Source organism: Myotis lucifugus, unplaced genomic scaffold, assembly GCF_000147115.1.
Source record: "Myotis lucifugus unplaced genomic scaffold, Myoluc2.0 scaffold_703, whole genome shotgun sequence".
Taxonomy (NCBI): domain Eukaryota; kingdom Metazoa; phylum Chordata; class Mammalia; order Chiroptera; family Vespertilionidae; genus Myotis; species Myotis lucifugus.
Window position 1 is genome coordinate 31,227 of NW_005871751.1, and position 17,270 is coordinate 48,496.

Here is a 17,270-nt window from a genome sequence, read left to right on the forward strand (position 1 = left end):
GCAGATGACGAAGGAAGGGCCTCACCCTTTCCAACCTTAGCCTTTACCCTGTAGCCAGGGGATGGTCATTCCAAGGAACTCCTGCCTGTGACTGACAGCCTTCAGGGAACAAGGAGCTTTCTGTCCCGAGTGGAATGCCCTCCCCTTCCCAAGGACGTGATACCTTTCTTTATCCGCACAGATAAGACGGCTGCGCAAACCATCCCCTGGGTGTGCCCGCCCACACGGCCGAGGCCACGACGGGCCGGCACCCTGCTCCTTTCCCCAGGTAACTGACCCTCCAACACGCAAATACTCCCTCGGCTCGTGAGTCCCACCCTAGCCTCCCTCTCCACCTTCCAGCAGATGTGATCCCCACAGGAGCACGACAGGCCTGCCCCTTCAGTGTCCACAGGAAGTGCCTCTGAGCTCTACCTTCCGGCCCACTTCCTGCCTCTCCCAGCTCACCCCGGCCAGGACTGGCAGGAGTCCCACCTGGGAGAGGAGCTGCACGGCTCCATCTGTCACACTCGAGGGCAGGACAGAGCCTCCCCCAGCGCATAACTTTCCTCCCTGTCAGGCCGGACATGAGTTACCCTTCCTCGGAGCCTCTGCCTTTGGAGTGGAGGGGAGAGGGGCTGGAATCTTCTTAAGGCAGAGAGAATACTCGGAGTAACCCAGTCAAGTCAAAGGGAGAAAGAAACACCAACACTCCCCTCCACTCAACACCCACGCTGCACGGGAACTCACGTCCAGCCACAGACGTCAGGTGTCACAACGATGCAAAGCAAGTGCCCTCTACCTCTGCCCAGGGCTTCTGGGAAGTGACAGAAACACATGCCTTTGGTCTCAGCTCCTACCTCTGGCTGCTCACCCAGACACCGAGGTTTCTCAGGCCCGAAGCTTCTTGTACAGGCAGGGACATGGCCCATCACAGCTGCATGTCTCCGGGCACAGGCCCCACTCGGACAGTCTGGAGACCAAGGGTGTCCCGAGCCCACACCGCCCATGGCGCCCAGCACAGGCACTGTCCCAGCAGCTGACAAAGTATCCTTTATTTGTGACATACAAATACAACGAATGCAAAAAGAGATCACTTTTCCCCTTTGATTCCAGTGATAACAAGTTGCTAAAGAAAAAATATATACTTCAAAGTTTCCTCTAAAAAACCCAGGAAGGGTTAAAAACCATACACGTCATATACACATTTGACATCAACAAAAATAACCTGAAATAGTGAATACAACTAAAAGAAAAATCTTTAAAAATATTTTAATGTGCCCCGAACAATCAACAACAAGCCCGGAAAAGGCCTGTTTCTCATCACCATGGCCTGGGTCAGTGGAAAAGACTGAGGGTTGAGAACTGACGGGCTCAGCACTGACAAGAGCCCCCTGCTGGCCTCAGGCAGCCCGGGCAGCGGCGGGGAGGCTGCACAGGAGGGCGTGCCACCAAGTGCCCAAATGGATTCGGTGCCAGGTGGTCAATGACCGGAAGGAGACAACATGCACTGAACTCACCTTATGTGGGATTTACACTGGGGGTTCCTTTTGGTCCCCTTGAGTGGGAGGTATCAGAAATCCATGATCTAAGACAATAAATAGTTATCATTCTGTGTCTGTGAGAGACAGGAATCAGAGGAGACACTCCTAAACATGCTTCTGTCGTTCCATGATTCTTGGAAGCCCAATGCCCTCCCAGAAACCGAAACTCCGCCCCTCGGGTAAAATGCCCTGGGAGCCAGCAGGACAAGGACACGGTGGGCTTATTCCAGTGTAAAGCTGCAGGGCCCTCTCCCAGCTGGGGAGTCAAGAGCAACGAGGCGCGCTCGGCGGGGGCTGGGTGAAGGCGGCCATGTGCACAGACCCGCACAAGCAGGGATCTGAGGGAGAAGCAAGCACAGCTCCAGGGAGGCCCGTCAGCAGAGGCCGGGGTCAGGGCAGCGTGGGCTGTGAGCAGCCGAGGTCGCAAGGACCCACCGGCCTCCAGGACGGCAACTTTACAAAGGCTAGAACTTTAAGACACGCCCTAATGCAGAGCTCAAAGCCCTCTACGTGGAGGCGTTAGGGGCTTGTTCCTGGATAAGGATTTGGTCATTTTCCCTGGAGGGAGAACAAGGCCTAGGGATTAGGACAAGTGGAAGCTCTGACCCCACAGCCTCTATCCTGAGAAGAGGAAGGCCTGCCCTCCCTGCGCCAGCCGCGCCGCCCCAGGTGACCCCAGAGGAGCCGCTGTGGCCCCGGCAGTCCTGCTGCAGCCCGAGCGGCCGGCCGGCCAGGGCAGTGGCACTAGTGCCTCACTGAGGCAGCGAGGGGCGAGGCTGGGAGCGCAGGCGGAGGGCCTGCTGCTGGCTGGGGGCTCTCTGAAGAGGGGGGAATGCCCACCTGCAGAGAGCTATCAGCACCAAGATCTGAGAGGAAGATGCCAAGAAGGAGAGGTCCTTCTGGGGGGAGAGAGGGGCTCCCTGATGTTATTCCCCCCTTAGTAGGAAGAGGTATCTGGGGCGGGGTGAGAGGCAAGGGAGGGTGTGAGGCGATGGAGAGGACAGGCAGGACCTCTGGCTTTTTCTAGGATTTAGAAACCTGAGCCACTGCCATAGATCGAGGTCCAGCTGAGAATGCAGCAAAGTCCAAAAGCCCAAAGGAGCAATGCGGCCCCACTCAGCACCTTGCTCCCGGCCTCCTCAGCCCCACTGACAGCGATGGAGAGCGAGGCAGCCTTCTTCCCAGAGCTGGCTGGTCCCCTGGGACAGCCCCCCTCTAACTGGGTCCACAGAGCACAGCTCGAGAGGGCTCCCTTGCTTGCCTGTCGCAGCACAGACCTTCCCCGGACGCCATCAGGGCATTCCGCCCGCGAAGCAGGAGTCTGAAGCCTCACTGTGCCCAGACCTCCCACCAAGTCCATTCCTCTTCGAGGACCAGCCAGACCCTGACCAGGGCTCCAGGACTTTCACAGGTGGGCATAAGCACTCCATCTGTCCGTGTGCGCGCGCGCGTGTGTCCGTGTGTGTGTGTGTCCGTGTTCGTGCGTGCGTGTTGGTGTGTGTGCGTGCGTGTGTCCATGTCCGTGTGTGTCCGTGTGTGTGCATGTGTGTGTGGCAGGAGGTTCGTGGGGGGGCAGTGTCAGGAATCCAGCTACAGAGGAGTCAGGGAATTTTACGCTCAAGGGCGCAAGAGTGGAGTGAGAAGGCAGCCTCCATGCCAGGATGACGTCACGCCCGGCCTCCACCAGCTCTTTCTTCCCTCAGCATCCTCTCCTCTCGGCTCCCTCCTGGCACTGCTCTTCTAGGAGAGGAGGAGGGGCACTTGGACCACTCCTCCCCAGGGTTCTGCTCTCAGGGCGCAGCCTGGCACATGTAGGGCTGAGGAGGCCACAGCTCTGAGGGCACCTGGCAGGCGGCATGAGACTGGGGAGAGGGTAGACCTTGGAGAGGGCGTTCTGGTTGGGAGTTCAGTGACAGCAGCCACCACAGTGCCCACCAGCATGGGAATGCTGACTGTCCCCAAACTTGGTCCTCCGGCTCAGGATCTCGTAGGAGCAGTCCTCCCCACAGCAGCCTGACATGCTGGGGGAAGAGTCATCGATTTCAAATCTGCAAGGCAGGCAGGAGGAGAGGTTGGCTGCAGGAGCTGACTGCCTTCCTCCCTGGCCCAAGAACTTTTCCACCACCACACTCATGAGACCCCCGGTGTGAGGGTACAGGGGGGCAGGAGCCTGAGCCGGAGGGCACTCCCAGGCCATCCACCAACCCCCATCCCCACGACCACGGGACGGGGCGCTAGGCATCAGGATGAATGGGGCCAGGACCAGGAAAAAGGTGGTGGGGCAGAAAGTCCCACACCAGGGCCCAGCTCCTTACTGCAGCGCTTCTCTGAAGAACTGGTAGGCGCCATGATTGTGCTTAAATACCGTTAACATCACCTTCTTCATCTGTGTGCTGAGGAGAAAGCAGAGAGCATGCCTTGCAGAGACAGGTGCTAAGTTGTGCTTCCTCTCTCGTGCCTCTGCCGGCCCCTCAGAAGCACTCTGCGCCCCGAGTCCAGCCTCTGTCTGGGGCACCCACAGCACTGGCTCCCCTCTGATAGGGGCTGATGAGACTGCACGGGCATTAGGCCCCCATGGCCTGACCGGCTTCTCCACTTGCTCTCCGCACCCCCATTATACATGAGGCGCAGGTACAAAATCTGGGGTCACAGCAGGACAGGGAATATCTTGCTGAGAGGGTTCTAGATGCCCTCTTCCAAAACATTCCCGGGAGCCTTGTTCTCCATGGAGACGCACAGAACAGCGGAACCCTCTGAGGCAGCTCCTTCCAGCTGTGTGACGCGCGGTGGCCCTTACCTATTGGCCACGAGCTGCAGAATCTGTATGAGGAACTTCCCCAGGCCTTTCCGCCGCACCTTGCTTTCCAACTGCACTTCGTAGCTGGGTGAAGAAAGCAGAGGGTGAGCTGCAGAGGCTCAGGCCGGCCACAGGAGACAGACAGGCACAGTGGACTGTGCCACCCACTGGAGTGCCTGGAGCAGTGTCTCCTCCCCACACCGCACCCCAAGCCGGGGCTCCTACCAGTACAGGACTTCATCCCCACACTCCACGTCGAACCGGAAGTGAGAAAAGGCAACGGGGACGGAACTGTTTTCCCAAGCAATGAGGTACCAGGCTCGGTCATCTGTCATTTCCTCCCGCTTTTCTCGGTCCTTCCAGCCCCACTCACTCTGCTCATACCTGGGAAAGTGGGGGCAGTCAGGACCAGGAGCTCCGGGAGGGGAGAGCCAGCCTGTGGTGAGCCCGCGGCCGTCAGGGCTTCTTACATGGTCTGCATGTTCATTTTGGTCAGGTCGAAGGCCCAGTCCACCGTGGCTGCCTCCAATCCAGACACTCGCTTACACTCAATGGAGACGTTTAACCTGAGAAGACAAAAAAGCATTTGAAGCCGTTCCTGCTCTTAGGCACTTTTCCTGCTGCTGTAATTCTGAACGGACTCCTCCCTGGGCTCCCGTGAGACCTCTTCCTTTTTATCTACCATCTCCTTTGAAAGCATCTGGGTGACCTCAGGCCCCCAAGGAGACTATGGCCCACACCGCCCTCTGAGGAGTGCTGCCTGCGGCCTCCTCGGAAGACAACGCAGGTGCTCTCAGCTGACCAGAGTAGAACAGGTCCAACCCTACACTGTTTTCCAAAACTAACAAATGCTGCAGGCATTAAGGTGTCGCAATCTGCTATTTATTTCTAAATGAAACATAAATAAATCATAGTTCAATTCCAAGGCCAAACTGCGAACTCACATTCTCCAGGTAGTGCCACAATCTGAAGGGCCTGGAGTCAGCAACTCCAAGTCCTTATCTTTCCGTGACCTTCGACATGACCCCTCAGAGGGCGTTCCCACCCTCACCTCTGCTGACTGGTCAGCCACGTAAATTCGGAACTTCGTGGCTCGGAAGAGTTTTCCTTTCTTTGTAAATCGTGACCATGTAGAAGTCACTAAGCGCTACCTCAGTAAGGGATCTCTGAGCTATGGCAAAGCCACCAGAGGAGCTGTGCTGTGTCTGATCACAGACAGAAAGAATGAATGAATGTGATACTGTGAGATCCAGACACAGCTCTGAAAGGCAAATATAGTGCTGCCTCGTAGTCTTTGCGTCAAAACTCATGTATTTACATTTGTCTTTCTTGTTCATTAACATACTCATACCATCGCCCTGGCTGGTTTGGCTCGGTGGATAGAGCGTCAGCCTGCGGAGTGAAGGGTCCCGGGTTCGATTCCGGTTAGGGGTTCGTGCCTGGGTTGTGGCTTGATACCCAGTGGGAGACGTGTGGGAGGCAGCCAATCGATGATTCTCATCATTGATGTTTCTATCTCTCTCTCCCTTTCCCTTCCTCCCTGAAATCAATTAAAAAATATATATATTTTTTAAAAATAAACTCATACCACCTGCTACTTACAGAGCTAGATACATTCTCTTTCCTCCTTAAAACAACCCTGCAAGTTTGGCATCTTCACTCCATTTAATAGATTAGAAAATGAGGCTTATAGAGTATGACTGACTTGTCTAAGTATAGTTAATAAGAGACACAGTTATGATTCAAACCCACAGCTGTGATTCTCTAAAACCATACCCCCATTTCCCCCCGCAGCCAACGCATCTCCGGTAAAACAGATTATGCTTCCTATTTTATAAGAAAAAAAGGACTGAAAGGAGAGGGGCTTTAATCCAGATCCTACAGCAAATTAGATTAGTAATAACAGTAGTAATAATTGCTGACACTGATCTAGCTTTTAGTATGTTCCAGGCACGAATGCTTTACATCTAATTCTCCTGATGGCTCCATTAGGAAGATGCTATTATTATTATTATTTTGAAAATATATTTTTATTGATTTCAGAGAGGAAGGAAGAGGAAGAGATAGAAACATCAATGATGAGAGAGAATCATTGATTGGCTGCCTCCTGCACCCCCCCCCCCCCCCCCGCCCGGGGATCAAGCCCACAACCCAGGCATGTGCCCTTGACCGGAATCGAACCCGGGACCCTTCAGTCCACAGGCTGATGCTCTATCCACCGAGCCAAACCAGCTAGGGCAGAAGGAAGATGCTACTATTAGATCCATTTCTGATTAGAAAATTCAGGCACAGAGAGGTTAAGTAATTTCTCCAGGGACACAAAGCCAGTAAGTTAAAATCCACTTACTGGCTTTGAGACCCTGGAGAAATCACTTAACCTCGCTGTGCCTGAATTTTCTAAAAGCGCACTGGATTGGGAATTAAAAGCCCCCTCGGCTGCCAGACTCAGAAATCCCATTCAACTTCTCTGAGCCTCAGTTTCCCCCTGTATGAAATGAGAGTCAGCCTGGATGACTTTTTAAGAGTTTCAGCTCTATGATTCTTTGTCCAGAAAGAATAACAAATCCTAGAGACATCCATCTGAGACGATGCAATCTGCTCATTTATGGGTTCTTTTGTCACCCTCACCGGGGGATTTTATATCAACCGGGCACTAGCCACCTTTTCTGCTTTTCCCTCACAAAGAAGAACGGGAAGATTTGAGTGAGGAAGTCTACTCTGGAAAGGTGAATTCCTGAAGACACTGGAGACAGCTAGGGATGCTGACACTCACCCATTCCGATCGTATTTGTCGCCAAGCTGTGGAGGGAAAGAGAGAAGTAGCACAAACACACGCGTGGCAGAGCGTACGCTCTGCCCTGAGTCCGCTGCTGGCCAGACCACACCGGGAGGCTCAGCTGCTGGGCCGGGAACACCCTCACATGGACTCCCGCCGGCCTCAGCTCTGAAACCACGTAAGAGGGAGGCTTTGGTAAGGAGGCCGAACAGAGTTAAGTTAGTTCGTTTGACAGGACAGGAAGAGACGCTCTTAGGCTAAAACCAATACTGGCCTGTGGGCATACAACCTGCTCACTGCTCACCTATCTTACCTGGCCAAAACCCAAAACAGGAAATCACATCCCTGAGCCACATCCCTGTCAATGTGCACTGTTTACTGAGGGGCTATAAGAACAACACCAAGTGAGATATGAAGCGGGCGGGAAGGCGACCAGCATCTCTCTGGTTCAGTTTGAAATCCGGGCCCATCTGGTGCTCGGGTTCACGGCTATTCCTCCCGACTGCAGCCTCTTGAAACCAGGTGGCTGCATCTTCCTGGTCCCAGAACACCCTGTGGTACTTCACGGGCAGTCAATAAAGGTTTGAAGAATGAATGAGAAAATTACACCACTTTTTATGAGGGAGGTGTGCTCCCCAAAATGCAAAATCCTAACAAAAATTTCTCCAGGCCCCTTCTACTGGTAAGACACCCACAGAGGGGCGCAGCCCCTCCCATCTGAACCCACATTTCCCTGCGCACGTGGGCCGATTGCCTGCCACCTGGAACCCGCCCAGGCTCCTTTTCCTGAGCAAGGAGGCAGCCGAGGGCGGTGGGTAGTAACACAATCCTGCCACAGGGTGGTGCCAAAGGAAGTAAAAGTAAAAACCAAGTTGCAGCTGGAGGAGGAAGGGACTGGGGAGGAGAGTCACCCTGTTGGCTGCGTCCACTTTGGCACAGACGGCATCCATGGCTGCTCGCTCCTCCAACCGCTTCTGCTTCTTCTCCTTTGCTTTGCTCGACTTCCTCTGTAACAGAGAAAAGCAAAGTCGGCTTGAAGGGCTGTGGCCAAGCCTTTGAGGAACCGAAGGGTCTGTCTCTGCGTCCGCAGACCTGGCCTCGGCAGCAGGAACTCCGAGCCTGGCTGCCACCCTTGCTGGGGTGGGAAAGGCCCACACACGTTCCAGGCGTGAGACCTTGGGAGCGTCTCAGCTTCCGCCAGGAAGAGGACTGGCCCTGGGACTGCTGGGGCCCAGCGAGGGCCCGGCGAGGGCACGAGACAATCCTGCAGCAGAGCCTGCCCCCAGCAGACGCCTAAGAAATATTCACTCAGCCATTCCCCCCACGGAGGGAACCAGTCATTTCAGAGAGATTCAGGGCAGGTTTCAGGGAGGAGATGCATCTGAGGAAGCTGCGGACAGAGGTTCCCAAGTGCAGGTTTATTGGAAGCCTTTTCAGTGTCTTCCAGCCTCGGGAGACAAAGCTTGGGAGCTGGGCCGTCTCAGCGAGGGCCAAGGCGCTCTGGCTCCAGGAGACAGCGTGCTGCTCACTGGCAGTGAGGGCCCCTCGGGGTTCACCTGGGGACAGAGGCCATGCTGACACGTGGTCAACAGGCCAAACGGCAGCCACACAGGCAGAGGGAGGAGCGAAGGAGGCTGTCCTTGCACAGTGGGAAACCACACACAGGCAGCGAGGGCAGATCCTGTTCTGAGGCTCGTGAGCGGCTCTCTCAGGCCAAGTGGACCCTCCTGTAAAAAGCAGGGAACACAGGGAAAGAGCCCAGCTCCGGAGTCTGACAGCTTATCTGAAACCTCTTTCTGCTCTTCAGTCCCTGTATCTTCAGGCAAAACACTGCCTCCTTTCCCCATCTAACGAGTGGGGCCATGAATATCTACCTGGAGGCATTAAACCCTGAGGGTTAACATAGCACATGCTCAATAAATGAGTTCTCATTCACACCCAAGAACCAGAGCAGCACACACATCTGGAGGTGCTCGTCCACCCAGCTGGGTGCAGAGGCGCCCCAAAGGCACCGGTAAGATGGCTCTGAGCTCACCAGAGAGAGGTCCTACCGCCAGTCACACCTTAGTGGACACTGATTGGTCCCAGGAAAGGTTGAGAAAAACCAACTGCTGGGAAGGTTTCTCGGGATAAATTCTACCCTCAGTTCCACTGGGAATGACACTGCTTACTCCTACTTCAAGCAACCAGGAGGCAAGCGTTCAGATACCAGGACTCCCAGGTATAAACTCCTCCCACACCAGCCATTGCTATCTGCAGGCTGGGCACGGCTGGGCACGTGCTGGAGGCAGGCGAGATCCAGTTCTTGCCTCTCCAGAGGAAGGAACACACAAGAGAACATCCTGTCTTCCTAATGCTGGGCTCTGGACAGAGAACCAGCCCGTCTACCACACAGACTAGCAGGCTTTGGAGCATCCATCTTTCTCTTAGGAACTGGGTTTCCAGACAGCCCTGAGATACACTCAGCTTGCAAAGTGCTTTCACAAACATTCTCTGGTTCAGTTCCCAGGGCAGAAAACGTGACCTCCCTCACACATGAGGAAACTGAGGCTCAAGGGGATGGTATGACTCGTCCCAAGTTCCCCAGAGTAAATGGCAGAGGGGAAACTCAACCCCAAGGGCTGGGCCATAGATCCAGTGTTTGTTCCACCAGCCATGCTCTCTCACTGTCCAAGACCTTCTCAGCCGGCCAAGGTGAAGGTCAAGATGAGACCTCAAAAGCCCTCGAGCTAGCTATACAGGAATTCATTTCTCATTACCCTCTGGCTTGGTAATGGCTGGTATGATGTGCCAACACAGTGCCACCCCAAGTCCTATCTCCTTGAGGTAGGGCAAGGAACAGGGAAACCTGAGACAGGTCTCCGGGCTGTGCAATGGGGCAGAAAGAACATGAGCTTTGGCACCAATCAGGCCAGGCCAGTGCTCTTGCCGGCCCTGCATGACTTGTGAAAGCAACTCCATCTTCAGAAAAATGGGAATGCAACATGGCCTCACGGAACAGCTGTGAGGACAGGGCAGAGGTCAGCACACCTTCACACAGAAGCAAGCTCCCTTCCTCCACCCAGCACGCTAGCTCTCTCCTAGCATGATAGAGCTGAAGGATCAAAGGCGCTGGAAGGAAAGCATGACTCCAGGGACCCCGAGAGCACTGACACGTGGGTTCCCTCATTTCTAAGCACAGGAAGTAAGCAATTCCAAAGCACAAGCAGCAGGAGAGCCAGCCCAGGCCTCTGGATTTATAGGCTCATTCATGCGGGGGAACAGGCGAGCCAGGCAATCCTTGGAGTGAGGCGTGGGGCTGCCATGACCCCAGACTGCAGATCATGAAAGCGCCCCTTAAGCGCTTTGCTGCCTGCACATGGGGTAGGAGCCTACTGCAGCAGGCTGGGCCAGACAGGCAGGGGTCCCCCTCAAACCTAGCACACCCTCGGAAAAGTGAGCTCCTACTGTTCCAATTAGCTTTGCCCTGTGTTGTGGAGGTAAGACTATCCTGCAGGGACACAGAAAATTCTCCTAATTAAAATGGGAAATAAGCACAGTGAACAGTAAAGCTCATTGTGGTTAAGTGTCTTTCCCCAGGGAGCTTTCTATAACAAAGACTGTGGGATTTTGAGTCAAGAGACTGGATTTGATTTTCAACTCTTGTACTTAGTAGCTGTGTGACTTTGGACAAATTAATTAATCTTTTTCAGCAAGGTTTCTCTAAATCTCAATTTCCTCATCCATAAAATGGGACTAACAAGGATCCACTAGTGGCAGACACTCTGCTAGTGCTTTAATAGATGACTTATTTTAATCTTCACAAGAACTCAGCAAGATGTATGCCCACTTCTTTGATGAGAAGAGGCACAGAGAGGTCAGATAACTTCCAGGGTCACAGAGTTCTCAAAGAGGTCTTCCTATTACCATCTCCCTCCATTCCCACCAAACCGCACATTCCATGAGGCAGAGGTCACATTTGCTTTATTTGCCAATTTACAACCCAGTACTCAGCAAACAGTAGGTACTCAATTCATACTTGATGAATCATTCAAGATTGAAATCCAGGTCTGAAACCTGGAGTCCATGCTCCTTCCATTACTACATCAATTACATTTATGATACATTGTGACATGTTTTCACATGCAGCTGTGAAACTCCTCCCCTTGCTGTTCCTACCAAATTAGTATCCCCACACTCAGTTCTCTGACATGGAGGAAAAAAAATTTTTTTAATCCTCACCCGAGGATATTTCCCCATGGATTTTTTAGAGAGAGTGGAAGAGAGAGGGAAAGAGAGAAAAATATTGATGTGAGAGAAACTCATTGATTGGTTGCCTCCTGCATGTGCCCCAACCAGGGCTTGGGCTGGGGAGAAGCCTAAGACCAAGGTACGGGCCCTTGACCTGAATCGAACCCAGGACCCTTTGGTTCGAAAGCTGATGCCCTGTCCACTGAGCCAAACCACCTAGGACTGGAGAAATTTAAAGACACAAAAAGCACCCAGATGGGGGCAAGAGGCACCTTTCAGATAAAGAATTTGTCATGTCCTAGATGTTCAGTGTTAATGCCCCCTGTCCCACAAAGTAGCCAAGATCCGAAAAGAACCTCTGTTTGGGGCAAAGGGAGACATCTAAATTCTAATTCCTAAAACAATGCATGTGTGGCAGCCAGGGACAAAAGAATTCTGAAGAATGGTGCTCCATCTGATGCCACCCTCTTAGCCTGAGGTCAGCTGTCAAGTGGAGCGTGGCCCTCTGCTGGAAGGTGATGGCTATGGTGACCATCCTGACACTGAAGTGGGGCGTCCACAGCCCCCGCCCATGAGGAATGAGGATAAGGAGAGGGTTCCAGCCTGTTTCAGGGAAGCAAATGGATGTCTCTCTCTTGCAGTGAGTTTCAGGACAGAAGAGACGAGGTAGGGGCATTCTGAGAAGCACATCTGTGACATCTGAGTGATGGGCCTGGGGCCTAAAGGAAGCAAGGACCACAGCATCTCTGAGGCCTGTGAGGAACTCAGCCAATAGGAAGTGTTGGCCCAGAACGGCAGGTTATGCTTCTTCTTCTCTGCTCCGTCTACAGCGGCTGACGCTGGGTAGATACCTAAGGAGGAGCCGATACCAGGCACACGTTTCCTTTCGTTTCCCCAAGACCTGGGTCTGGGGCCTCTCACCCACGTCCCGGTTAAATATGCCCGAAGTCTCGAGACTTGACTTTCTACATATGGAATACGCAGCACCCAAGCTTCCTTGTTGAAACCTGACCAATGTGTTTTGATGTGGGTTAAAGTGCTCGGACATGGGCTAGACAACTATTTTCGTCTAACAAGTTGATTTGTTCAGTCAATAACTATTTGAATGAGAAAAAAAAAATCTAGGCCCTAACCAGTTTGGCTCAGTGGATAGAGCGTCCGCGTGCGGACTCAAGGGTCCCAGGTTCGATTCCGGTCAAGGGCATGTACCTTGGTTGCGGGCACATCCCCAGTACGGGGTGTGCAGGAGGCAGCTGATTGATGTCTCTCTCTCATCGATGTTTCTAACTCTCTATCCCTCTCCCTTCCTCTCTGTAAAAAAAAAATCAATAAAATATATTTTTTAAAAAAATCTAGGTTAGTAACAGCCGGGACACACCCCATGGGTTAAAGTAAAACTAGCACACATCTACTTCAGATCGCGAAGTAAAGGCTGAGAACACAGGCCACAACCACAGCCACTGTTCACGAGGCTACCGGGCCATTTACACCCACTCCCTCCCGTAATCCTTCCGTGTCCCACCGGGGAGGTCCGCCACCCTCATCACATCCACGAGGAAACCCACACTCACAGAGGCCACGTCCCTGGCACAGGGGAGGGACTGGAACTGCGGTGGCTCTGGCTCCAGAGTCCGGGCTCCGGAAAGTGGGGGGATCCCATGTAAAAACTAACATGTAACAGGAGGGGCCGGTTACACGGTCAGGAGAGTGCCTGGTGCTCCTTTGGGGCGTAGGAAGGCGAACCCCGGAAACACGTGCGCCACTCCCATCGGCACCGGCGGCCTGGCACGGAGCAGCTGGCCCCTGGCGTGCACGCCCTGCCCACCCCGAGCTCCCGCTGCAAAGCCACCTGCGGCGCTCAGGCTCGGGATGCCAGCACCGCCTCCCGCAGGAGGATTTGGAAAGAGCAGGGAACCGGCTTTACTGAGAGCCCGTGTAGCGGGCAGCGGCGGCAGGGACTCGGGAGAGCCGCGTCGGTCTGGACCCCGGGCCCCGTCCGTGTGACCTTGGCTGGTGCCTCCTTTTCTCTGGGCCTCGGCTGCCTCCCGGCCAGGGCTGAGCTAAGATGTGGGAAGCCGCAAAGCCGGTGACAACCAGGTGACAGGGACCCCTGGGGACGGGGGGGGCACCCCAAGATCCGCGCAGGGGCAGGGGAAGGCCAAGAAGATCGCAGGTCAGCTCGGAAGGCGGGCGGATGGGGCGCGAAGGGCGGGGGCACCCGAGGGGGTGGGGTCCGGAGAAGGGGGCTCCCCAGGGGACTCCCGCGCTGGGCCGGGCATGGGGACACTCAGAATGGGGGAGTCGGGTGATTTGGGGGGCTGGGGGTCACGTGAGGCCGGAGGGGGTCGGGGTCACGTGAGAGGGGGTTCAGGAACAATGGGGGCGCAGGGGGCAAGTGGAGCGGGGAGCGCTCCGGACCCTCGCGTCTCCTCTCTCTGCCTCACTCACCCCCATGGCGGCAACGGCGGCGGCGGCCCTCAGCTCCTCTTTCCCACACTTGCCGGCAGGAAGGCGGCAACGGCAGCTACGGTGGCAGCGGCGACAGCAGAGCGACCGCGGTCCCTGCACCGCGCATGCGCCTGGCGGGCTCCCCCGCGCGCCCTGGTGGGCACCGCGCGTGCGCACAGCCGGGGGACGGGGGGGCGCGTGCAGGTGGAGAGCGCGAGAGGCGGGCCGAGGGTCTTGCAGCCGAAAGAGGCGGGAGTCGCAGAGCAGCGTCGCGCCGAGAATGACGTAGCGCGGGCCCGCCCCCTCCTCGCCAGGCTGCCTCTGTAGCTATGGCAACAGCTGCGCCGCGCTGAGAAGCGCGCCTCTGGGCAGCCCTGGCGCTCAGCATCTCTGGCCCCGCCGGCCGGAGCAGCCACCTTCACAGACAACCAAACCGTCACGACCTCTGAAGTACCAGCCCCTCCTGCAACTCTGGGGCACAGGGGAAGTTTTGGTTTTTCTTTTAATTGATTATAGAGAGAGGGAGAAAGAGAAATATTAGTGTGAGAGACACGTGAATGAGTATGCACCAGACCGAGGATCGAACCTGCAACCTTTTGCTGTTCGGGATGACGCTCCAACCAACTGAGCCACACACACCTGGCCAGGGCACAAACGTTCCGACCTAGATCCTGAACTCTTTATTTTTTTAAATATATTTTTATTGATTTCAGAGAGAAAGGGAGAGGGAGACAGAAACATCAATGATGAGAGAGAATCATTGATCACTGCCTCCTGCGTGCCCCACTTTGGGGATCCAGCCTGCAACCAGAGTCCCATTATTCATTCATCCATCTTGTCACCATTCGTTCACCCTCCATTCATTTGCTCTCTCAACATTTACTGGCACCTACGCTGTGCGGAGACCAGGGGCCACAGAGAAGAGCAAGATGCTGGTTGCAGCCTAAGACAGGACTCTAGAGAGGAGACAGGCATGTACTGGTAACAACTGTTCACGAAGAGTGGATGGTGCTGTGAAAAATGAGACAGTATTTCAGTCTGTTCCAGAAGACCAAAAGGTGACCCCCACATGACCTTCGTTAGAACCACCCAGGGAGCCTGTGACTGTGCACACCCCGGGGGCCCACAAAAACCCCGGGGCGGAGACAGAGCCCTTGCTCCTGAGAGCTCTGCAGGGTTGAACACACGAAAAAGGGAGAAACACTGCCCAGGACTTCAGCTTCACAGACGGTCAGGTTTTGCTCATTATCCCATCTTCAGTGCTCAACACGCACTCAGACATGTGCTGAGTGCCGACCATCTGCTAGACACTGTTTCCAACAGAAAAGAAAACAATACCAAACAGAAAAGACACTGCTCCCATAGAACTAGAAGGAGGAGGCAGATCATTAAATGAATGGGTAAAATACATACTACACTGGATGACATAGGTTCTATGGAGGGGGAAAAGGCAGGCAAAGAGGATAGGGATGGTCAGGGTTTACAGTTTTAACTAGGATGCTCAGGGAAGCACGAGGTGACATTTGAGTCAAGATCTGAAAGAGAGGAGGGGGCAAATCATGAGGACCCATGGGGAAAGGGCATTTCAGTCAGGGGGTACAACGAGGGCAAAACCTCCAAGCTGGAACGTGGTTGGAATGTTTGGGGAACTGCAAGAAGTATGGGGTGGTTGAACAAGGGTGGGCCAGCAGAATAGGAGGTGAAGCCAAGCAGGTAAGGAGAAGATGGTGTAGGGCTGCTAGGTTTTGAAAGACTTGGAGACTAGAGCAAGCTGGGATACTGTCAGAGCGTCTGCATGCAGGAGCAGTCGGGCTGCTTATAGTACCGCCCTGGGATGAGAGTGTAGGGACAAGGTCAAAGGAAGGGCCGGGCAGAGGCCACTGCTCTCACCAAGGCAAGAGTGGTGGTGCTGGCACCAGCTGGGCAGCAGTGGAGGTGGGAGAAGGGGTCAGGACCTGGGTGAGTGTTCAGGGTAGAGCCAACGGGACTTGCTGGAGGAGTGGATCTAGGGTGTGAAGGAAACGAGTTAAGACACCTTCAGATTTTTAGGTTGCGCCACTGGAAAAATGGATTGGCTTCACCTGAGATGTGGACGACTTTGCAAGGAGCCACGTGGGACAAGTGGGAGTGGGGAAGGGGAAGATCAGGAACTCAGTTTCGGCCATGTCTCTTTTGAGATGTTTTTTAGATGTTCCCATGGATGTGTGGAGCAATCAGAGTCTGGAACTCAGGGGAGAGGTCTGGGCAGGAGATAAGTATTTCAGCACAGTAGGCCTATGGGTGGTATTTAAAGCTGGGGGAGGGAGCGTAGGTAGACTGAATGAGTCTTCAGCCTGGATCCTATTCCTCTGTCAGGAAATCGGTTGCTAGCATTCTGAGGACCAAAAGAGAGGGCTAAGGGTCAGAGGAGAGTGGCCAAGGTGGGGCATCTCAACTTACCTTTGGAGGAGGAGGCGGCAAGTAGATTTGGGGGAAGGGACAGTACTTTCAGAGCCGAGAAGCCTGAAGCGGTAGGAGTGAGGTTCAACCCCCACCCCGCACAGTGCCCCTCCCTGCTTGGCTTCTCCCCTCTCTCCACCCATCGAGCTTCATGGCCAGCTGTTTCAGGGAGCAGGTGCCGGCCACCAAGACACCTTGCGCCCTGTTTTTCCTGCCACTCCCCACTCTTGGGTCCACCCCCGCTCCCCAGGCTGCTGGAATTTGCTGGCTACCAGACAAGGCCTGGGAGGGGAGAGCCTAGTAGTCCCTTGCGGAGGTGACATCATGTAGCCCCCCACCCCCATTGTGAGACCACCCATAGCAATCATTTCATCGTCTTCTTCCGTGGGGGTTCTGGGAGGTAAATGAGATGGGATGTTGGACAGCACCTGGCATGGCCGGGGGCAGGAAAGGAATCCCCTCCCACGTACAAAAGTACATCTGCCCACCTGCTGTGCCCCTGCCCCACCCCTCCCTCCCTCCATTTCCTGCCAAACACCTGCCCCTATTGACCAGGCGGTCCACACCCAGGGGCCCTTCTCCACTCTGCTCCTCTCTGACCCTCCTCTCAGGCCTGTACCCTCCCACCTTCTTCCTGGACTCCTCCTCCTCTGCCTCCCCTTCGCCCCAAGATAACCACTCCCCCGAATACTGCCCTTGGCCCCCCTGCCACTCCAGAGCCCTCAGCTGCTCCCAGCTATTCATCTGCTCACTTGCTTGGCAGCGGCTCGGGCCACTGTGTGCTCCGTGTTGTCGTCTGAGCTGGAGAACGGGCTGTGTCCCCGCACAGCAGACTTTACCGGGTCATCAGCTGGCCCGCCCGAGGGTCGTTAATTTCCCAGAAAGAATCTGAATGGCCCTGACCGGTTTGGCTCAGTGGATAGAGCATCCACCTGCAGACTGAAGGGTCCCAGGTTCGACCCGGTCAAGGGCATGTACCTTGGTTGCGGGCACATCCCCAGGAGGGAGTGTGCAGGAGGCAGCTGATCACGTTTCTCTCTCATTGTTGTTTCTAACT

The 17,270-nt window shown here is 54.8% G+C and overlaps 1 protein-coding gene across 1 annotated transcript; it reads right to left on the reverse strand.

The window, feature by feature from the left end:
- Window positions 1–1,014: 1,014 nt before the first annotated feature.
- On the reverse strand, window positions 1,015–14,160 carry NAA40 (N(alpha)-acetyltransferase 40, NatD catalytic subunit). The gene is made up of 8 exons (XM_023746583.1): window positions 13,775–14,160; window positions 7,750–8,103; window positions 7,094–7,119; window positions 4,791–4,886; window positions 4,546–4,704; window positions 4,321–4,404; window positions 3,839–3,916; window positions 1,015–3,571 (listed from the first exon to the last, which is right to left on the reverse strand). Exons 1-8 carry the CDS (start codon window positions 13,778–13,780, stop codon window positions 3,430–3,432), a joined length of 945 nt encoding a protein of 314 aa, XP_023602351.1. The 5' UTR covers window positions 13,781–14,160; the 3' UTR covers window positions 1,015–3,429.
- Window positions 14,161–17,270: the final 3,110 nt, after the last annotated feature.